This window comes from Fundulus heteroclitus, chromosome 1, assembly GCF_011125445.2.
Source record: "Fundulus heteroclitus isolate FHET01 chromosome 1, MU-UCD_Fhet_4.1, whole genome shotgun sequence".
Lineage (NCBI taxonomy): Eukaryota > Metazoa > Chordata > Actinopteri > Cyprinodontiformes > Fundulidae > Fundulus > Fundulus heteroclitus.
In genome coordinates, this window is record NC_046361.1 from 43,566,389 (window position 1) to 43,588,948 (window position 22,560).

At 43.9% G+C, this 22,560-nt stretch overlaps 2 protein-coding genes across 5 annotated transcripts; both read left to right on the plus strand.

Annotated features, from left to right (window-relative positions):
- Positions 1-1,389: 1,389 nt before the first annotated feature.
- On the plus strand, positions 1,390-12,860 carry LOC105919263 (synaptophysin). 4 transcript variants are annotated; one of them, XR_004932030.1, is made up of 9 exons: positions 1,476-1,493; positions 5,517-5,582; positions 6,585-6,709; positions 6,824-7,022; positions 7,104-7,295; positions 8,856-9,068; positions 10,122-10,201; positions 11,040-11,680; positions 11,721-12,860. XR_004932030.1 is itself a non-coding variant. In XM_012854556.3 (8 exons), exons 1-7 carry the CDS (start codon positions 1,476-1,478, stop codon positions 10,185-10,187), a joined length of 879 nt encoding a protein of 292 aa, XP_012710010.2. In that variant the 5' UTR covers positions 1,390-1,475; the 3' UTR covers positions 10,188-10,201; positions 11,040-12,860. The 4 variants fall into 4 exon arrangements, 3 of the variants coding, with proteins under 3 accessions (XP_012710010.2, XP_035999619.1, XP_035999615.1); XM_012854556.3 differs by having other exon boundaries at positions 1,390-1,493; positions 11,040-12,860; XM_036143726.1 differs by having other exon boundaries at positions 8,856-9,050; positions 10,119-10,201; positions 11,040-12,860.
- Positions 12,861-14,283: 1,423 nt separating this feature from the next.
- Positions 14,284-21,219, plus strand: pcsk1nl (proprotein convertase subtilisin/kexin type 1 inhibitor, like). Its single transcript, XM_012854552.3, has 5 exons — positions 14,284-14,392; positions 17,188-17,443; positions 17,873-18,116; positions 18,190-18,282; positions 20,523-21,219. The coding sequence occupies exons 1-5, from the start codon at positions 14,339-14,341 to the stop codon at positions 20,923-20,925; spliced, it is 1,050 nt and encodes a 349-aa protein (XP_012710006.2). The 5' UTR covers positions 14,284-14,338; the 3' UTR covers positions 20,926-21,219.
- The last annotated feature ends 1,341 nt before the right edge of the window (positions 21,220-22,560 follow it).

Below are 22,560 nucleotides of genomic sequence, written 5' to 3' on the forward strand. Positions count from 1 at the left end.
ACTCTACTGATTTCTACTGTTCTTCAGTCTACTGTTCTCCAGTTTTGCATTGTATTACATTGAAATGACTGTCGTCATTTCAGCTTTTAACTTTTTGCTCTCTCTCTTTTTCTTCATAGTAGGTACACCTGGTCTGGCGTTCTGTTAACTGTGACATCATCCAGAGAAGACGGCTCACCCGCTACTACCATCTAATGTAGAACAGATTACTAGATCAATGTGTGCTTCTGTGCTTTTTTGTCTCTCTTGTTGTGTCTCTGTTCTGTCTTCTGTAACCCCAGTCGGTCGAGGCAGATGACCGTTCATACTGAGCCCGGTTCTGCCGGAGGTTTTTCCTTCCCGTTAATGGGTGGTTTTTCTTCCCACTGTCGCTTCATGCTTGCTCAGTATGAGGGATTGCAGCAAAGCCATGTACAATGCAGATGACTCTTCCTGTGGCTCTACGGTTCCCCAGGAGTGAATGCTGCTTGTCGGGACTTTGATGCAATCAACTGGTTTCCTTATATAGGACATTTTTGACCAATCTGTATAATCTGACCCAATCTGTATAATATGATTGAACTTGACTTTGTAAAGTGCCTTGAGATGACATGTTTCATGATTTGGCGCTATATAAATAAAATTGAATTGAATTGAATTGAATTAACTAAGGCAAACACATTATATGGATTAATGCAATGATGTTTTAAAGGCTTTTTTCTTCTTAATGTTGATGGGTTTTTATTTTTTTTTACATATAATGAAAATATTACATTAAAGATTAGAATATCACACCAATAGAAATATACATATTTAATAAAGAAAAGTATGTTCAATACATTCCAGGTGGTTATTTTCAAAATGTACTTTTTATTTGACAAATGAGCCTCATTAGAACCCATATTCCACTTTATTGAATATGACTGAATTTATGCGCGCATGCACATTACATTACATTATATTTCAAACACTATTATAAGTATAATGTAATAAAATGAAATAGAATAGAAAACACCAATAATATAGACAGTAAATATTAAAAGAGAACGTTGGAATTAGTCAGTGATACAGTATAAGGTGATTTAATAATGAGTTAGAGATAAAAACAGCGTCAAGGAGAAGATTAGAGAAAATATCTGATAATAATCATAATATCTCCTGGACATGCTGTATTTCACTTGCTTACGTCACTTTCCGAGTCACATGATGCATCGCCATCATTTCTATGAACGTCATCACCTCCTACTACAGTGACCCCCCCCCCCCCCCCCCCCCCCCATGTGTTTTTGCCTTAATCGGAAAAATATTAAAATATTAAAACACATAAATGAGGTAAAATAGTTGATTTGCTTCCTCTCTCCATCTTGTTTGTTGTTAATTCTCTGATCGTAAATAAAGACCAACTGACGTAAAACACGCCCCCCCCCCTCCTCCTCCGCCTCCTCCTCCTCCTCCTCCTCTCTCCAAGCCTTCATCTCTCCTCTCCACGCAGCAGGATGAACGTCGTAAATCAGGTACAGACTTTTTCATCCTTCTGTTTTTTGGGCTCGGTCTGTCCGGTTCGGGCTCGGTTCGGCCCGGTGGTGGTGTCCAGGCTGGGAACACCCTGCGCGGCTGCGGATGCCTGCGCTGCGGCCGCCACGGAGCGGGTCCAGCTGGGGTTCGGCCTGGTTCTGCTTCTATTCCAGAACCAGGATCCGCGCAGGAAAATCCTCTGAAAGACATTTTTCTGCAGGAATTACGTGAGATCACGGTGCGCGCGCGCGCGGCGGTGCGCGTGCGTGGCTGTAAAATGGCAGCTGGGGAGGAAGAGGAGGAACCTTCCTCTGTGATGCAGCATCAGCATCTGTGGGTTCTGGCAGAGCGGCCCAGTGACTGGAGTGGACCGGGTTCCTCCACAGAGATGTCTCCAGTCAGCTGCCGTCAGGAACCAGAACAGGGTTCTGCAGAACCCAACCCAGTTCTCTGTGGGAACCAAGTCCGTTTTCTGAAGGCACAGTTGGTTCTGATTCAAAGGGAGCAGGGCAGCAGAACCCTGGAGGTTCTTTGATTCGCCTCTCCGGCTCCGACCCAGTACCAGGAGAACTTGGTGGAAGATTTCCATAAAAACAGGAGGTGCGGTGATGAAGCTGGTCTTGTTTGGACCTCCATCTGAGCCGGACTTTACATCAGAACCATCATCCAAAGTTTAAACGGGTCACAGGACGTCTGACTCCCCTGACCCAGTTATGGTTGCATTCACTCCCATTAGAGTTCAGCTCTGAATGGTTCTGTGTAAACTGGACCTGGAGGTTCTGTTTAGCCTGCAGACCCGTGGTCTACAGGTGAGGCCTCCAGAAGGTTCTGATGCTCACAGGTTGAGGGTGTTTAGGATGGGACTGTTTCTCTGGTTCTGACCCGGTAAACACGCCCTGCCTCCAGCTGCTCTCACCAAGCGACGACAGCAGCTGTCAGCTCTCACCTGGACAGGTAAGCTAACAGCTCACCTGAGCAGCTGCTCCGTCTGGAGGCCTCCTGTTCCCACAGGGATGGAGGAACTGTTGCTGCTTCTGGGTCAGAAACTTCAGGGAAGACAAACTTTGATCTGATTTAGTTTTTATCATCGATTTATTTTTACCATTCTCTCGTTTTTGGGATTATTTTTTCTTTTATTTCAGGTTCTGTTTAGTTGCAGAATTTAATTTCTTCTGTGTGAGCTGAGCACCACTAGGTGGCGATAATGAGCATTGTTCACCAGAATTCATGTATTAAAGGTTGAATTCCTGACAAATGGACGATGAAGACGAGCTTCCAGGTCTTCATCGTCTGTCCTGTCCAGAATAATCTGGATTACGCGAGCCGACCTGAACTGGGTCTGAACAAAGATCCCACACAGACACGATGTGTTCCTCTGACTGATTTTAATGGACCAGTATCTTCTGGATCAGGCTGAAGAACCAAGCGGACTGCAGGTTAATCTGAAGCCGCTCTGGAACCTGGAGCCAATCGGTTCTGTCTCAGTTCTGCTTTCCAACCAGCACATCTTAGCTCCCGACCCGGAAGTCGTCTCAGATTATTTGTCCAGAACCATCCAGGTGAAATCTGCTGTGTGGGCGTGTCTTTCTGCTCTCTGGGCTGTGATTGGTCAGAAATGCCCGCCTATGGAAGGAGAAACTGTCTGAATCCAAAAGGTTCTGATTAGTTCCCCGGGTCAGAACCATCTTCACACTCTAAACTGAACACTCTGGGGGGAAATCTGAAAAAAATCATTCAACCTAAAATGTTAAAAATGAAAAAGAGACCAAAATTATCTCTGCGTCGGGTAAAGTCCAACTTCCTGTGACCGTCTAAACCTTGAATGGTGGTTCTGAAGCAGGGATGGTTGAGGTGTGGAGGTCCAAACTAGCGGTGCACTGATGGCCAACCCTGATGTTTTTATAACCGACACTGTCAGGTGTCATAAAAACACGCCGTCATTGCGTCAAAGCCGTGACCGGTACCTGTGACCAGTTTACCTGCGCTGAGGTGGAGCTCTGAAACCTGCAGGAGGAAATCTCGCCGTACGGCAACCTGTTCTGGTTTCTCATGACGTCTGCTGCTTCTGTTTTAACCTGATGCTTTGATTGGCTAAAAGCAACCTTTGGTAGGCGGGCACTAGGAGTCGCCTCGCCCAATCAGCTCGGAGTTCTGCAATTCTCTCCTTTCCTCAAACGGATTGGATGACGTCCAGAACTAGAGAGCTGCACATTATCACTGAACTAAAATAAAAACTTTAGTCCTTCATTTTTCACATTTGAAAAAACTAATTACACAACATTTTAGACTGAAAAGGACAAACTGACAAAACCCCTTAAACCCCATTAAAGTGTGCTAAAGAGTTTCAGGCAGTAAATAAAAAAACACCTTTTAGGTTTCCTTGTAGTGCAGCTTTGTGGCTATTTAAATGTAAAAAGAATCTGCAACAGTTTACAGGACAAAAGCTCCTAAAAGTCAAAGATCCTTCAAAACAAGTGCAGCATGAATCATTTTCAGAAGTCAAAGGAATTCATCCTGGTACAGGTAAGCTGTGGTCACCTGTACGTTAGTGGCAGGAGGCATTTCAGCTTCTTCCTCATCTACTCCATGTCCAGCCATCGCTTCCACTTCTTGTTCATGGAGCAACATGAGGGAAACGATTTTAACGAGCCTCCAGTCGCCCACTGGGCTCCTGATCAAGGTTCTCCTCCAGGATCTCATGGTCAGGAGGTCCCAGGTCACTAGATGTTTGGCAACAGGTGTGCGTCTGACCTGCACCTCTGCAGCTTTGGCCTGAAGGAGCCGTTTGATGGCTTGTTTTGCAGAAACAAAGAAAGACGGGTCAATAAAAAGATACATTTCAATGAAGCATTTTTAATTAGGTTTTTTAAAATATAGCAATAGTAATTATGGGTAGGAACTATTGATAGATACCTGCCTTGGTCAGGCAGAGTGGCCAGCTGCATCATGCAGAGCGACCTGTTCCACCTTGGCTTGACCAGCTGTGTCTGTATGACGTTCAGCTGGAATTTTACCAGCAATGAATGCTTAAAACAGCCAGCCATCCTCTGCCATGCTAGCTGTGCCAGGCTGGGCTCTAAATGATGGACTTCCCTCTGCTCCAACATCACCTTAAACTCTGCTGATGAATTAGACTCTGACATGACTTTAGAGGAAAAGTAGTTGATGACGTCTGAACTGTTGGTCTGTCCAACGCACACTAAGACTCAGTCCACATGTCTGAGGTACAGCTGAGTGTCTTTACCTCAGACATCAGGAGTTTTTTCATGTGTTCTGTGCAGCACTAAGAAAGGTCTTCATGCCAAAGAGCCCAACAGGTTTAACTTTCACCAGTGGAGCCTTACTGCTTTCTCCATAGAGCTCTGCTTGATTTATTTATCCAAGAAGCTTTATTAGAATTTATTCTGGGAATATTTCATGTTCTATGGACACAGAAACAGGTAGAAGAGGAAAAAAAGGAGAGAAAGAGACAAAATGCTAAAAGGTAGAAAAGGAGAAAGAGGAAAGGTAGAGAGTGATAGAACATCCTCTGAGTCTGCTTCTACATCTGCAGAGAGAGATATAAAGAACAGCAGAACCAGCTGATAAAGGTTGCCCCCCCCCCCCCCCCAGGGCAGAGCAGAGGAGAGCCCCAGGACCCCCCCCCCGGTGGGTCCCTAATAGGGCTATGGAGCCCATCGGGGCGCCCAGGCCGGACACTGAGGACCACCACCGCACCGGCAGGTGAAGGCAGCAGCCTACGGAGGAGAACCGGACCCTCACTCAGTGGACCTGATTCTGGTTCTGACTCAACCGGGTCAGGGTCACACTGCTGGTGCTTCAATGCTTAGATAGATTTGGTTTGGATTGACTTTTTCAGTCTCACATTCAGATCTGGTCCTCTGGTCGTATTCTGCCCACAGGTGAGGTCAGGTGACCTAAGCTCCTCCCACTTTCAGCCGGCTCACAGACCTACTGACAGAAAACGATCATATGTCGTGGTGCTGGTGATTAACTGCTGCGTGTCTGATTTATTCCTGTAGCTCGTGGCCCAGGGTCAGTTCAGGGTTCTGAAGGTTCCTCTGGGCTTCATCAAGGTCCTGGAATGGGTGAGTTCTCCAGAACACACACAGGTTCTGCTTCCCCAGGTGAGATGATCAGGTTTCTATCTGACGGGATGTTTAACGTCTACAACATGCTGACACGCTGTGAGTTCCTGCTTCAACTCTGAAACTCCATGAAGTCTTCATCAGTGTGAATCAGGCCAGAGGAGTTCCATGAAGTTCTGTAAAAGATGACAACCAGAGTTTAGGAAAGATTGTAAATATTTTTCTGATATTTTTCTTTAGAACCCTCAAATGTGGCTGGTTCTGTTCTGAGCTGCTTCCTCTGAAGGTTAAACTTCATGTTTCATTTGTTCTCCTACTTTGGAGAACCCCCCCAGGTTCAGCATACCAGCAAACAGAACCATTGAAGGTGAAGGTTGTGGGTTAGATTTCTCTCTGCCCTGCAGCCTCCTGGTGCAGAGACCCAGTTCAGAAGCATCAGTGAAGTTCATGTTTGATTGAATCTGAGCTTTGATTGAATCCTTAAGATGAAGTGTTGTTAATTGGAGCTATACGTCCATCATCCACCACGTCTATCCCTGTTGGAGTCAGGAGGGGTTGCTGGTGCCAATCCCAGCGTTCACTGGGCGAGAGGCGCTGTCCACCCTGGACAGGTCGCCAGTCTATCACAGGACAGACAGACAGACAGACAGATAGACAGACAGACAGACAGACAGACAGACCCTAACCAGTTAACCTAACATGTTGTTGGACTGTGGGAGGAAGCCGGAGAACCCGGAGAGAACCCACGCATGCACAGGGAGAACATGCAGACTCCATGCAGAAAGACCCAGGGTTGGACTCAAACCCAGGACCTTCTTGCTGCAAGGCACCAGCGCTACCCACTGCGCCGCTGCCCAGCTGGTATTATAGATATAAAATAAAATGAAATGTCTCAAAGCTGAGGATGAAGCAACTCTTCATCACCTGAAGCTCCTCACCTAAACAAACTTCGCCGCTCTGGTCTTCATCAGCTCCATGACTATCTTCTCCATCTGCCTCCAGTTCTTCGCCATCTTCGCCTTCTCCACCTGCGGCAGTTATTCTGGGATGTTCAAGATGGCGGTGGAGTGTAGGAACCGGACGGAGAGCAACCTTGGAATAGAAGTGGAGTTTGAATATCCGTTCAGGTCTGAATTCTTTCCTTCTTTAATTGTCTGAGCGATTATTTCACTTCAGAACGGCGGATTAAAGTGGAGCAGTCAGAACTCACCTGTCTCCTTGGCTCCTCCTCTTCCTGTCAGACTCCACCAGGTGTACTTTGACGCTCCCAAATGTAAGGACAGGGACCTAGAGCGGATCTTCCTGGTCGGCGACTACTCTTCCTCGGCTGAGTTCTTCGTCACCATCGGAGTCTTCGCCTTCCTCTACTCCACCACGGCTCTCAGCATCTACATCTTCTTCTACGAGAAGTACAAGGAAAACAACAAGGGCCCTCTGATTGTAAGTGCTGCCCCGCTGACTCCTGGGAAATGTAGTTCTGGCTCTGAGCTCCCTGATGTTCTCGCCGTGCTGCTGTTGCAGGACCTGGCTGTGACGGCAGTGTTTGCCTTCATGTGGCTGGTGAGTTCAGCAGCTTGGGCCAAAGGTCTGTCCGACGTGAAGACGGCGACGGACCCAGACGAGGTCCTCACCTTGATCACAGCCTGTGATGAGAAAGAGAACACCTGCAAAGAAGTCCATGACCCGGTCATGTCCGGACTCAACACCTCTGTGGTAAGACTCTGAGACACTCGGTGTCCTCTTTGTTCTGCTGAATGTCCTTCACGGTGTTACTAGAACCAAAAACAGGAACCTGGGTTCTCATTTCTGTAGAGAGACCAGAGCCAGGAGTGAGCAGCTTTATACTGAAAGTTGCTTCTAGGCAGAATCTGGAAACCTGCAGCACCAGAAAGAATTCAGATGTAGACGTGTTACATCGGCACTTCACATGCAAGTTATTAAAAGTGACTAAAAATGCTAAATAAAAAGTAAAAGTGCTTTCTATTTAGAAAAACTAATGAATTTACCGACGGTGTCCATAGAGCAACAGGAGTGCAGTCGGTCGCTCCAAACTCGTTTGAAATCGGCTCCAAATGTGCAGAACACTAAATTTCTGGCTGTTCAGCAACTGTTTGGTGTCAGCCTGGTCGATCGTTTAGAATATTTAGTCATGATTGATTGCTGATTGATTTCTTTTCCACCTCTTCAAAATCTATCCTGGATTTTTTTGTGTATTTCTAATTATCTTGTTTTGAAAGGGTCAAATACTTTTTTTGTCTCTTCACATCAATGTTTGTTATTATGAAAACAATGTTAAACAATAAGATAATCTCCACATCATTCTGCACAAAAAACTGGTGCTGCTAGCTGAACAATGAACAATACGTTAATATACTTTTTAAATTATCCCAACAATTACAGTTAACTATAACAATGCCTTTAAAAGGGCTCAAGATTGAGAAATTAAAATTACAAAATGCAAAAAAGACAAAAGTGAACCCTACAAATGTCTGCTAAGTTTAGCTCTCCTGTTGAGTAAACTTCTTTTCTTCTCATTTTCCTTACATGAACATTAAACCTCACAAGTTTAGAAACGACTAAATAGAGTCATATTCAGTGTAGTTAGGTGATTCTACTACTTTGTAGTTTGTTACTGTCAATTGAAAAAGTCTGAATGACTGCCGCACATTTCCATGCAATGTTCCTTTTTGTACATCCGGAGTAATGCGGGAAACTTTGTTTGTGCGTATGCACGGTTGTTTTGAAGCAAGAACATCTTAAATATTGGGAAAACACATTGAAACGAACACAGACTAACATCGTAAACGCCTCTGATTGCAAGTTGTTTTGTATTACCCATAGATTTAAAAAGAATTGCTATTTGATCAGAAACTCTGTTAAATGATGTAAATTTACAGTATTCTAAGTTACATAAGGACCGTTCTTAAATCTCATCATCTGCCACAGACATCAAGGAGTCCTTAGAACAGAAACGTAGTGTTTCATTGAAGAAAGCTGAGTTTTCTAGAGTTAAACTGTACACCTCATTAATAATCAGTATTTAAGGGAGTGACTGTCAGTGTGTGGTGAAGGCATGGCCCGCGGCGTGAGAACAGTGGTACAAATAGCAAGGGATTGTGGGTAATCCTGAGATCAACGGCTTCACGGCATTAAAAGAAGGAACAAAGAAAGTTCCATGTTTGTTGTTGGGGTGGAGGAGCTGACCGTCTTTCTTTCTCCACAACGTTTTTCATCAGGATTAATCAGAGAGGCTCCTCTGATGTTTGATTGCAGGCATTTGGATTTATTAATCTGGTTCTGTGGATCGGCAACCTCTGGTTCGTCTTCAAGGAGACGGGGATCATCGCTCCTTTCATGCGAGCTCCGCCTCCTCAGGCTAAACCTGCAGCTGACGCCTACGGCCAGCAGGGGGCGTACGAACAAGACCCTTATGCCAGCAACCAGGGAGGCTACCAACCCGAGTACAACCAGCCAGGATACAACCAGGTGAGCCAGTGAGCAGGTAACTGCCAACACAGAAAGAGGGTTCATACATCATCAAGTCTACCGCAGAGACATGAAAGACACTTATTGTCCAACTACAATGTCCAGGTAAACCCCACAGACCATCTCCACCTCCTACAGATCCTTTTCATCAAGGTCCCCTAGAAACAGGACCAGGACTCATCTGCCATGCAGAGCCTCAGCTAGAAGGTGGAGATGATAGAGAGATAACAGCAGGTCAGGATCCTGGGTGAGGCAGCATGTCCTCAGTGCAGGTCCTGCTATGATTAACCACCATTAACCACCATTAACCACCATTAACCACCATTAACTACCAATAACCACCATCCACTGCGGTGCTTTGGTCACGGACAATTTGAAGTCAGGGTGATAACAGCTCCTCATAGCCAGGGTAGCTGGCAGCGCCACGATTAAAGTCTAAGGTTCTGTTGATCAGGGTTAGGCCCCAGCAGCAAGCCACAAATTAATGTCACGCAGAGCTCAAGTATCCTTCATTGTTGCTTTTCTCTCTAGAAAATGAGCTGTTGGATCTCAGGGAGAATACCTGTGTATAATTAAAGGTCAAAATCAAAACTCCTGTGGCTGGGAGTGCTGGTTCTGCACTGAGGACCCCTCCACCTCCAACCATCTAATGGAAGCTCTGACCTGTCACAGCTCTGGTTAACACAGCGGTGATCACATGGCAGCAGCTTCTAGACGTCTAGCCAAGGTCAAGAGAGCACGCCGAAGGTCAAAGTGAGCTTCAAAATGCAGAAGATTTAATTTTGATAAGGACATTACTGTTGATGGTTCCTTCCAGCACAATAATGTCCCAAAGTTCAGCTTACCTGGGTTCTGGAACATAAAGGTGAGTTCACCTGAATACAACGGTCTCCACAGTCAGCACACCTCAGTCCCACAGAGAACCTTTGGGATGCTGTGGAACAGGAGAAGATGTCCAGAAGACAAACAGGAATCTGGATCTCTCTGACTATAAAACATGATGTGTGTAGGCCACAGTCTGAAGCTGGTGCTCACTCTCCTGTTTGTCTGCAGGAAGCAGAGTATGGTCAAGGCTACGTCCAGCAGGGGGCGCCCACCTCCTTCTCCAATCAGATGTGAGGGGACAGAAGCAGGTGAGTGAAGGTGTTTCAGACACTGAGCTATATAATACACTGGAATGCTGATTTACCTGAAAAACTGAAGCCACTGGCCGCCATCTTGCTACTCCCTACTCTCACAGAATTCCACAGGATTTGGTTGCAACAACAAGCAGTTTTCTGGCTGTGTGAAAACGTTTCACAGGTAATTCTACAGTCAGTGGATGTACTAATACTATGAACTACTAGGAAATTAGGTGCTGAAATATTTTACATGTTATTCATATTAAATATGTATATATATATATATATATATGTATATATAAATATGTGTATATGTAAATATATGTTTTTGTATATTGTTATTTATATATTGTTATTTATATATTTATAAATGTTCTATATATATATATATATATATATATATATATATATATATATATATATATATATTTAAATGAATAAAATGCTAAATATTTCAGCACATGACTTTCCCAGTACTTGATAGTTTTAGAACATAACATAAAAGTATATGGCATTTGACATTTTAAAAGTCTTAAGCTCCCCTGAACATGAGAAAATCCTCATTATTCGATGCTGTAGCACACATATTCCTTAGTTACTGGAGGGAAATAGGGAGTACCAATATGGCGGCTGGTGGCTTCAAAGCGACTCGTTCAAACAGCGGCTATTAGCACTCCAGTGTATTATATAGCTCAGTGGTTTCAGAGCGAAGGTTGGATGTTAAACAGACTGAAGCTGAGGAGGACAGGTGAAGCAGTCAGTCTGCTGCAGGTTTCATGTTCTGCTGCAGATAAATGACGATCAGCAGAGCTTCTGGCCTCATCATCTGATGCTGGTGTTTCCTTCACAGGAAGCGGCGGAGTGAACCAGCAGTGGGTCGCCTGCAACCTACCCACAATGCAACACTCCTGTCTACCTGCAGCATTACTGGGCGGGATGGGTGGGCGAGGTTTGGGATAAATGTTCACTGCAGTGAATCAGTGTGTAAATGACAAAAAAATCTAAACGAGGAACCCACAAGTTGCTGAGTAGAACCCAGTTCTTCATATTCTGTGGACAGAATGTATGTTTGTGTTGTATAGATATCACTTTGAACAGATATATAATGGTAACTCAACCCTTTCCTCTCCCTCCCTATTGGACACCTGGATTTGTTGTTCCAATAAGCCCCGCCCCCAAAACTAGACCCTCAGCTGCCAATCATGATGCTGTTCAGACTGGGTTCAACAATGTGATTCAGGTCAAAACCAAACCAGAGCCTGGATGAAGAAAACGACGAGCTGCCCGTCCTCCAGCGTCACCTCCCAGCTGTTTGTCTTGCTGCATGTAAATACCCACACAGGAAGTGATGTCATTCTGGACAGTCTGAACGTAGACATGGTGGCATGCATGCAAACTGAATCCAAAAGGGATTCTTGTCATTGTGAGCCTGATTAATGAGCTGTGTTCAGCTATCTATTACATTCCTCCTGAAAAAACGTCCATCTGAAGGTCCAAACCTCTATCTGAAGGTCCAAATGCCCACCTGAAGGTTCAGTTACCTGTCTGGAGGATCTAACTGAGTGAAAGTTCTTCATGCTGTCACTGATGTCCTTCAGCCATGGCACCGGTCCTGGGTTGTTCTCTTCTCTACAGTCAGACTCATTGATTGGTGAACTCCTCAGGTCAGATTAATCTTGAACAATGTGCTTTTACTGTTGGCAGTGACACCAAAAATCCTACAGAACAATGTCCCTCACATAGTTAACAATAGGGTTTCAGTTTCAGCAGTGATAAAAACCTATTCTTTTGGGGGCTGGGTGGAGACCCCAAAAAAGGAGGGACTCCCCATAAAATGAATTCCTCCTCAGGTCTGGTCCTGCCTGCTGGAGGAACTTGGACTTGCAGGCAACAGCTGAATCCTTCAGAACCTTTTCTCAGGTTTTCCAGTGACCTGCTTAAAATGGGTTTTTAGCTGAGATGAATCGCTGAAACTTATGAACAGACCAAAAACACCAGAGTGTCTCTATGACAGGATGAATGACATAAAAATCTTAAAGCAGCAGAAAAAGCTTTCCATGCTGAGGCGTGGCACCTTATTGACATGCTGGTGTTCCTCCTGAATGGACACTTTGGAGCTTTAACCTTCAGACGGACGCTTCTTCAGCGCCTTCACAATGCTTATCTCCCTGCTCTCAGCCAATCAGAAGTCTCTCTGGAAACTCTCCTGAAAACTTTGTGATGCTTCTTCTTGGGTTGTTTTGTTGAAAGTGAAGCTGTTTTTAGCATCGGTATCTTCCTTCGCATGGTGATGTGGTTCCTTTTTTGTTGTTCAGTAACTGAAGATCAGTGTGATTCTACTTACTGTTTTCTGTACAGGTGTGTGAGATCATTTCCTGTTGATGCTTCATCAGTCTTATACATTTTTCTCCTCTTCCATGCCTTCTATGCATCATTTTATCAGTTTCTTCTTCTTCATTTCCTCCTATCTTCTCCTCTTCCTCAGTTGTTCTTCGTCACGGTTCTCCTCATGGCCTCTGTGATGTAACTTCCTGTGAGATGAAATTCTGCCCAGCATCAGTAACCATGGTGATGGTGTTGACAGTGATGTATGTTTGTGTGACTTGTTGCCATGGAGACACCCTCTCCTCATGTTTCTTCAGTGAAAAGTTTCAATAAAGGATGAATCAATGACGGTCTCAGTGTTTATTGACTGAATGAATGAAGAAATGGATCAGGACCTGCAGGAGTCCAAGGTGGAGGATCCACAACACAAACTGGTTTAAGGCATGAAGATAGATTAATTAAATTTTTGTAGATAGCTCTAATTCACATCAGTCCAGCCTTGAAGTAATACATGCTTAGTTTTTCAGCATCACTCCTGGACAGACTATTTCTAATATATCATCAAGTCTACCACAGAGACATTAAAGACTTTAAATTCCAGAGATGAAAAAAAGAAACTCTGGAAACCTGTTTAATATGGGATTTAAATGACATGTCTTGGTCAAACATAACACCAAGATTTTTTACTTTATTATCAGAGGCCAAGTTAATGCCATCCAGATTAAGTTTAAAAAAAAAAGTAAAAAACAAAGCAACTGGACTTCTTTTCCGTAGTTGAAGACGTTTCGCTTCCTCTCCAGGAAGCTTTCTCAATTCAAAAAGTCTGGAGTAATGATGAGTACCAAGCTTTATACTGCTGCCTAACAAAGGCCTGTAATGGCTTAGATAACATGTAAATTTAACAGAAACAGGTCCACCCCTTAGTAATGGGTGTCGTTAAAGTCATTAAGGCAGCAGATTAAACCCTCATATGGGTGATCAAAACATCGTTCCTTTAAACCAGGCCAATAACGACCCTAACGACTCCTCGTTACAGAGGAGTGGACCAGTTTAGATTTAATCTGCTGTTCCCCATCAGGAAGCGGAGGACCTCCTCTTCCTGATGGGGAACAGCTTTCACATAGATTTATTATTGGTAAATATGAATCTAGCCTGAAGTGTGAATATTTTTGATTGATGGGAATTCTTTCTTTCTTTCAAACAGTGAGTTTGAAATATTTAGTTTCTTATTTCAAACCAGCAACTAAAAATGTACATGACAATATCCACCCATCTATTTTCTTCCTCTTATCAGGATCAGGTTGTGGGGTCCTCAGATCCAGGAGGCCCCTCTCACCAGTGACCTCCTCCAGCTCTGAGGTGTTCCCAGCCTAGATGGGACATGTAGTCCCTCCATGGAGTTCTGGGTCTCCTACCAGTGTGACACACCCCGAAAACCCCAAAGGGAGGCGCCCAGGGGGGGGCATCCTGTTCAGATTCCTAAACCATCTCAACTGACTTCTGAATTATTACTCACAAACCTTTTGCCTCCTTAAACTGGTAGATTGTTCAGTTCAGAAACTAAAGCTTATGAGTCAGATTTATTTAATATTCGTTGATATAACGCAGCTTATCAATGATATATGTCTGTAAACATGTGATATTTTCATTTGTGCTGTGCTGATTTGTTGTCTCTCTCTGTAAAGAATGATGAGGAAGCAAGGCTCCCCTCCTCTACCTCAGAGATCCTTCCTCCTCCTCTCCTGAGTCATCGCTCCTCCTCCTCCTCCATCCTACGGTGTGTTGGAGCGACAGCCTCAGTGTGCGTCTCCCTCCATCTGCAGCATGGCGTCTCTCGGCCTCTTGCTGCTCGGTGCCGCTCTGATTCACGCCACTCAGGTAAGATCTCCACCTGTCTTCATACCTGCCTCCTCCATCCATCACTGTGATGCTTCATCGTCACAATAATTGATGCAGAAAGATGCTGTTTAGCCCCAGATGCTCTTACGTCACTCTCTCTCTCTCTCTCTCTCTCTCTCTCTCTCTCTCTCTCTCTCTCTCTCTCTCTCTCTCTCTCTCTCTCTCTCTCTCTCTCTCTCTCTCTCTCACACACACACACACACACACACACACATATCTGTGTGTGCTTTGCTTCCATTTTGGCTGATTGCTGATTTTTGTAACGTGTGATATGAGGATGTTTACCCCCCTAGTGAGGAACGTGATACAGACTTTGACTCAGAACCTTAGACTTTCAGACAGCTGTGGTTTTCGGTTCAGGTTCTAAACGGGTTCAGGTCAAACCAAGAACCCGTTTAGAACCAGGTCTGGCTTATTGAAGTTGAGGATCCTTGTAAAGACCGCAGTAAATACATGAGTGTGTGTGACTGTGTGTGTATGAAGCTACTGCGACATTTTATTTCATCTGCTGTCACCATGGTGACATGAAATGGTCCCACACCGCAACAAGGTAGAACAGTGCACAACGCAGCAGGGACTCTATCTGCATATATATATATATATATATATATATATATATATATATATATATATATATATATATATATATATGTAGCATTATTATTATGGCAATGTTATTATTCAATCAATATTTAATATATAACTAAATAAACATGATTAATTCTCTAAGAGAATAACAGCTTACAAAAAATTAGAACATGAAATTTAAGATTAGAATATTATATCAGCGCAAGAGAAAAATTTAAGCGGAAATTTGGGCTTTATGTTAAGTACCTATCAAAAGGTACTTTTAATCTAATAAATGGGCCTCATCAGCAAACATATTCTAATTTATTCAATTTAACTGAATAGATGCATGTGTGTGTGTGTGTGTGTGTGTGTGTGTGTGTGTGTGTGTGTGTGTTTGTTTCTGTTGTATTACTGGACATTTTCTCCTGGAACAATGAGCCTCGTTGGGGACATTACTCCCTGCAGGGACCACAGCGCAGCTCTTTTGGTTCTACTGAGTGAGAACATCACTCTGAGCTAGAAGCCAGAAGAATATCCTCATTAGGGTAGTTGCACAGGCTTGTGTGTTTGTGAGGACAGGGAGATCATTTTAGTGTAGTCTACGGATAATAAAGTTGTGAATCATTAACTTTATTACTCTGGTGGTAATTCAGTTTCAGCCTAAGAGCACTGCCACCGGTTACATTATGTTCAAACCCAGTTAGGAAAACACAGGGCAGCATCTAAACTGCACAAACAAAACTTGGTACCATACGGTCTAAAGCGGAAATATTTAATGTCATCAGCATCATTTCATCTTTAATTACCAACAATGCACTTCAGGCCACATTAAATTCCAGAAAATGTTACCGTAGTGCAGCTTTTCTGAACTCATTAACATCTGTTTCCTTCTCCCAACACTTAAAGACATTCGGTATTAAAGAGTTTGAGGTGTTATTCTCCAGAACCCCGCTCATTCTCTCAGTAACTCAGAGGACTCATCATCTCCTCCTCCTGCTCTTCATCGCACAGGCAGACACAATAATCAGCACTGCTGCAGTAACACAGATATTACAGCCATAAATCAAAGGATGGAAGCAGGAAATTAAAGCTGCTATGGTGGGATCAATTGTTCTCCTCAGAGAGAATCTGTACCATCAATCCAAAGCGTTTTAACCCCTGGAGGAAGAGCATGAGAGACAGGACCAGGGTTGTTTCTATCTCTGTGCATTACATCTCTGTTAATGAGATAAAGCCCTGTGAAGGATCTGCAGAAACAGATGCCTCTGACTTCCTGCCCAGTCTTCAGTTGGAGCAGAAACATCTATTGAGTTATGGTTTGGGATAAAGAGTCCCTCTTCAGGCTGCTGACTCACCATTGAAGGTCTGAAAACCATGACTCATTGTTGCTGCAACATTGAGGCCTATCCATGTGCTTATCCCTCATGTCCTTTAGAAACAGCAGCGCTCCAACTGCTGGTTGCTCAGTGCGAGCCACGAGAACTGACAAAGACTCCTCGATAGGTGTCCAAACGTGTTCAGAAAGACTGAAAACGGTCGTCAGAACCAAGCTCGGCACGTTTAACTGAACCAAACTGAGACCGAGCTCGGCATGGATCGGTTTAACAAGGGTAGTGGAAATGAGGCTAGTGAATCCCATGCAGCTTTGCAAATCTGGGAGGTTGAGTGGCTGAAGAAGAGTACCAGGATGTGGACTGAAGCGAATACAAGTACTGAACATGAACTGCACGAGCATGTTGCTCTGATCCGGATGGGTCTCAACTGTCCCGTTTGGAAAGCCGTGTTATTTATGGGAATTCTCTCAGGATGAACGGATCCGAGCCGGAGCCTTGATTCTGCAGAGTCACTGCAACCTGCTGGAGTTTCACACAGCAGATCAATAACCATGTTTTATCACTTTATTCATTCATTGTCTGTCTGCCAGAGCAGGAAGGTAAACTTATCACTTGTTCAAGCCACATAGGTTTAGGTTAGATAGCAAAAACAGTGACAAAAAGGTACTTTCATGCTCTTGACATGGGGTATGAGTGGGTAGGGGGGGTGGGGGGGTCCAACTAAGCATTTACAGTATAAGTAGCTTTTTTATGATTAGAGTATAAAAACATGTTCCAACTGTCCCTGCCATGTTGGGAGGCTATGGTCCAGTTGATATAACGTGATTGTTAAAAGAGATCTTGTGTTATTTGGTTGCCTGATCCCCTCAGACTCTACCTGCAGCTCGTGGTGGTGGGCGTGGTCTGGATGTTTCAGTGAGTGGGATCAGACGGCAGCGCAGAGACCTCCGCAACAGGATGCCATACGAAGACCAAATGATGTCTTATCCTGCCATGCAAGCAGGAGGCGGAGCCAATGACCTGTACTACCAATCAGAAGACTGGAGAGGCCGTGGTATTGACCAGGCTCTGCAGCGATTGGTGGAGAGAGACCAAAGGAGGGAGCAGGAGGAGGAGCAACGAGCAGGTTGGAAAAACTTTGTTTTCAAGCTGACTTTACTCTGCTGTCCATCACTCCATCCATTTTCTAACACGTCTATCCCTGCTGGGGTGGTGCTGGCGTCTATCTCCAGCTGTCAATGGCGGAGAGGCGGGGTTCACCTGGACAGGTCGCCAGTCTATCGCAGTTTATTTTTGCAAAATATTACATTTATTATTCAGATTGTTTACCGCCACATTTTCTGTAAACATTTGTCAGAAATCAACAGTTTTAAGTGGCCAAAATTATGTTATGCTGTGTTGTGCATTGTTTCTAGGATTTAACGTCAATAGGTCCTCAGAATCAACGAGGGTTCACTGATTTTATAGTTTAATTTCTTCCCTTTCTCAGTAATTTTGATCATAATTATTTAGATGGCAACATTTAACATGAAAAGCCAATCATGTGCTTCCACAGCGTACCTGGCTGCTCTGCTCCGCCTCCTGAGTGAGGCAGAGAACGCAGGATTGGTTGGACCAAGGGATGTGGAGGTGGTGGAGGAGGAGGAAGATGAAGAGGACGATCAGGGCCTACCAGGGGACTTTCAGGTCCGTGATGATGCAGATTATGATGAGACAGGGCGGGGAATGAGCATGGGGAGGCCCAATGCCCCCTGGTGGGACCTGGTGGAGCCACAGCTGGTTCAGGCAATGCTGGACAGGTGAGTGTGTATCAGATAACCTGACAGAGAAAGAAGAAAATGTAGATCTTAATGGAAAGTGGGTTGTTCTCAGGATGGATCCCCGACTGGTCCAGAGTCTGCTGCAGAGAGCCGGAGAGCCTGGAAGAACATTAACAGGACCGAGCCGAGACCAGGACGCCCTGAGGTAGAATATCACCGCTGACTGAATTTTAAATTAAGAGCTCTTTTGATGCATGAAAACTGTTAAAATCGAAAATATGATGAGAACCGAATGTTCGGACCACTGTGCTGGTGAAGATTCTCAGTCATCAGGTCATGGTCACTCCAACAAATTTAAAAAAAACTAAACAACTGGACTTTTTTTCTCCAAGTTTGAAGACGTTTTGCTTCCTCTCCAGGAAGCTTTTTAAATTCAAAATGTCTGGAGTAATGTGGAGCATCAAGCTTTATACTACTGCCCAACAAAGGCCTGTAGTGGCTTAGATAACATGCAGATTGAACCAAAACAGGTGTCTGCGGTTCAGTCAGTGAGGAATGTTCTGATCTTTATGGTGGAGAAACCAAACGACGTCTCCACAGACGCATGGTCAACACAGGAGAGCTACCTCCTCAGGACAAGACTCTGCTGTCCACCTACACCTTAAGGACAAAGGTCACTCTTTGAGGACCAAAATGTTCACATTTTGGACAAAGGAGACAGATGGTTTGAAAGGGGTGTGAAGGAAGCCATCTACGTTAAGAGAGATAAACCTTAAACAGAGGAGGTGGCCTTAGGTTCCAACTCTCTAAAACTTACAACACAGCTATAGGATTAATTCCAGCCAATCATCGCCTTAACTCTCACCCTCATTCGGGTGATCAAAACATTGTTCCTTTAAGCCAGGCCAATAACGACCCTAACGATTCCTCGTTACAGAGGAGTGGACCAGTTTCTGTCCAATCTGCATGTTATCTAAATTATTACAAGACCTTTGTTGGGCAGAACTATAAAGCTTGGAACTCCAGACATTTTGAATTGAGAAAGCTTTCTGGATAGTAAGTGAAACGTCTTCAAACTTCAAGAAAAAAAGTCCAGTTGTTTTCTCAAAGTTCGGACCACTGTTTTGATCCCTGAGGCTGGACCTGAATCTGCTGTTCCAGGTCTGAAATGAGAAAGACCCTTGTGTCCTTCAGCCTCTTAAAGCAGAACTGCCAGAGATAAAAGCGATAAGGGGACACCTTACTGTGTTCTGAAATCAGCTGTTGTCACCTCTCATCCAGAACCAAGTGTGGGCCCTGGTAGGCCGTTACCACACTTCCTCGTTTCTGCCAAGCTAACGGGGAAAATCCCAACCCACAGCGGTTGACTCGTCCTGAACGTCGTCCTGTGGGAGGGAGGCATCTGACCCATGTCTTCTGAAACCAAACTGGATATAACGAAGGAAAATGGCTGATGCTCACTTAAAAAAACTTAAAAGCGATTCGGTTTGCTTGGACTTTGACTGGCAGCTCTGGGAGCTGCAGTGTCTGGTAATCACGTGTCAGACCAATCAGGGAAGGAATCTGAAAGGGTGTGTGGCTATGTCGGATCAGACAGCCAATGATAAAATGGAATTAAGGGTTTTAGCTTAAACTTCAGAGAAAATGAACTCCGTGTAGGCAAGCAACAGAAAGCTCTGGATCCTGGAGAACCTGGAAGTACTGAAAAGGTAAGTTTTCAATCCCTCCTGGATTGGATCGGGCTGCAAACCAAGACGAGTCCGACTTCTCATTGTGTCGCAAATGTTCTAAACCTAAATATACATTTTAAAACTTTACAATTTGTGTCATTGTTTTTATTTTCATCTTTTACTTTTTTACGATTTCCATCAGTAATTTTAAAAACATTATTATTGTTGTTATTATTATTATTTTTTATTATTATTATTATTATTATTATTATTATTATTATCGGTATTATCATTATTATTATTATCATTATTATTATTATTATTATTGTTGTTGTTGTTATTGTTGTTATTATCATTTTTTATCAGTATTATCATTATTATGATTATTATTATTGTTATTCTTTATCAGTATTATCATCATTATTATTATTATTATTACTGTTGTTGTTGTTGTTGTTATTGTTGTTATTATCGTTTTTTTATTAGTATTATTATTATTATTGTTGTTGTTATTGTTGTTATTATCATTTTTTATCAGTATTATCATTATTATTATTATTATTATTTATCAGTATTATGATCATCATTATTATTATTATTATTATTATTATTATTATTGTCGTTGTTGTTATTATTTCTGTAAGTGACAGTGAGGTTTCCTGAATCCTTCTGTCAGCTATATTTATCAGATTGCTGATGGCCCTGTGCCCAAACTCACTACAAACATTTTAATCAACATGTAGAATCATTAATTTTTTAAACGTTTCCTCTGCAGGCGGATGGTCGCTAAGATACTGTCCAGCCTCAGCTCTAGCGACGCGCAGGTGATGATGTCATCAGGCCGCAGAGCAAAGAGGGACGTGTCCTCCAAAGCGGAAGCCATTAGCCCCGCCCACAGAAGAGCCCGCCGCTCCCTGGACAACATGGCTCCTCTGTCGCCTAGCAACGAGCCACCCCTCCTCAGAGTGAAGAGGCTGGAGGAGGAAGAGGAAGAGGAGGAGGGAGAAAAGCTCCACCCACAAGTGACCGGGCTGCAGAGGATGAAACGCATTGATACCATGGCCACCGGTGACCCGGACGAAATGAATCATGGGAGTCGTAGGCGCCGCAGGAGAGCTGTGCTGAACTACGATCCCCAAATGCTAATGGATCAGATTGTGGATTACCTGAGGGAGTGAGAGGAGGAAGAAGATGAAGATAATTTTGGTCGTGTCTCACATTTTTATTGTTCGTACCGTTTCTTTGGTTCTGCTTCTTGTGTAAAATATGAGTGGATCAAATGTTTGTGGTTTAAATCAGGAGGAATCAGGAAGGATGTTAAGGAGGAAGGAAACATTTTTAAATACTACACTACCCATGAGCCTCTGCTGGTGGGGGTAATGATGCGTTCTCTTTGCACTCAGATGTTGGATTCCATTGGTTTCTAGTTGGAGAAACAACAATATGGCTGCTGTGCCCATAAACCCAGTGAAGGTTTAATAAATAAAACACCGTTTGGTAGAAGCTTTAAGAGGACCTGCTGTCAGAATGTCTCATTAAAGCAGAGACACAGAGCTAAACATCACTTACTGTTGCTGCCGCTAATGCTAACAGCTGCTAGCATCACAACAACATCAACATTTAGCACGTCTGACAGCTTTTATAGTCGGACTGAAATCTTTCCGGTTCTGACGTCATTCTCAGGTCCAAAGTCCAACATCCGAGACAAATGGGACGCAGCATCAAAACTGATCTCTGAACTGCAAACATAAAATCTCTCACTGGCTGGTTTCTAGCAGCAAAGCTTGCTGGGAGTCGTTGCTTGCTGGGAGTTTGTCGTTAAATCCAGTTTCCCTCTGTTTGGACAAACACACTGAACAGCATTTGTAACCGTGGCAACAGCTTCTCAGCTCTGTGATTGGTTGCTGATTGTCGATGTTTGTGTACCTTCAGCTTGTTTCTGTGCTGACTCGTCTGTCTGTGGAAAACTTTGATTTGTAAAACAATAAGAAATAAAGTCAGTAAATTCACATGCTTCAGTCTCTGATGGAAAACTGAAAGGCAAAATGCTGCAGGATCCAGACCCGGTTCTGAAGTCCTGGTGGTTGATTGGAACCAGAAAGCTTGTTGTCACAGGTTGCTACAAGGATTCCTCTTTTTATGGAGAGCTGGGGGGGGGGGGGGGGCACAGACACACTCTCAGTACCAAACAGGCCAAAAGAATTTAAGCCTCAAACAAACAGCAGAACCAGAACCAGGCTCTGCCAGAACAGGCTGTAGGTTGGAGAACCCGGAGCAGACACACAGAAAGAACACGAAACAGTGAACCAGGAATACTTTCTATGTTAGAGAGAGGTTACAAGAAATGAACTGACTTCAGATTTCATTTGTTCAGACTTTGATTTCTTTATTAAATGGTTTAAAACAGGCAGTTTTATTCTACAGGAAAACTTCAACAATCGTCTCAGTTTAGTTATTCCACCAGGATCAAGCCTGTCGCTCCTGGATTGGCCCGATTCGATCCCCAAAACCTGACAGAATCTCACGTTCCTGATGTTTTGCAGTTGGTCACCACTGGGTCTGATGCAGAGATAAACAGTCGCATCAGCCTGACATCCAGTCATCTCCATGAATTTCACGGAGGATGCCAAACCAATAAACCCTATCAGAGAGCAACAGAACCGATCGGTGTGGGCCCGATGTGGTGCTCACTGTAGAACCGTGGGCAGAACTGCACCAGCGTCAACCCGCCCAGCATGCCGCTGTTCTCGCCTGAAACAACAGAGCTTTGGGCAGGTGGAGTTTTTAGGCCAAAGACGTATCGACGATAACTC

Bases quoted from the DNA above. Each gene is read 5' to 3' on its own strand.
- LOC105919263 (XM_012854556.3), top strand. The intron at 6,710-6,823 runs GTCTGAATTCTT...TCTTCCTGTCAG, and splicing joins GAGTTTGAATATCCGTTCAG to ACTCCACCAGGTGTACTTTG. The intron at 7,296-8,855 runs GTAAGACTCTGA...GTTTGATTGCAG, and splicing joins CCGGACTCAACACCTCTGTG to GCATTTGGATTTATTAATCT.
- pcsk1nl (XM_012854552.3), top strand. From the start codon at position 14,339: ATGGCGTCTCTCGGCCTCTTGCTGCTCGGTGCCGCTCTGATTCACGCC. The intron at 14,393-17,187 runs GTAAGATCTCCA...TGATCCCCTCAG, and splicing joins CTCTGATTCACGCCACTCAG to ACTCTACCTGCAGCTCGTGG. The intron at 17,444-17,872 runs GTTGGAAAAACT...GTGCTTCCACAG, and splicing joins GGAGGAGGAGCAACGAGCAG to CGTACCTGGCTGCTCTGCTC.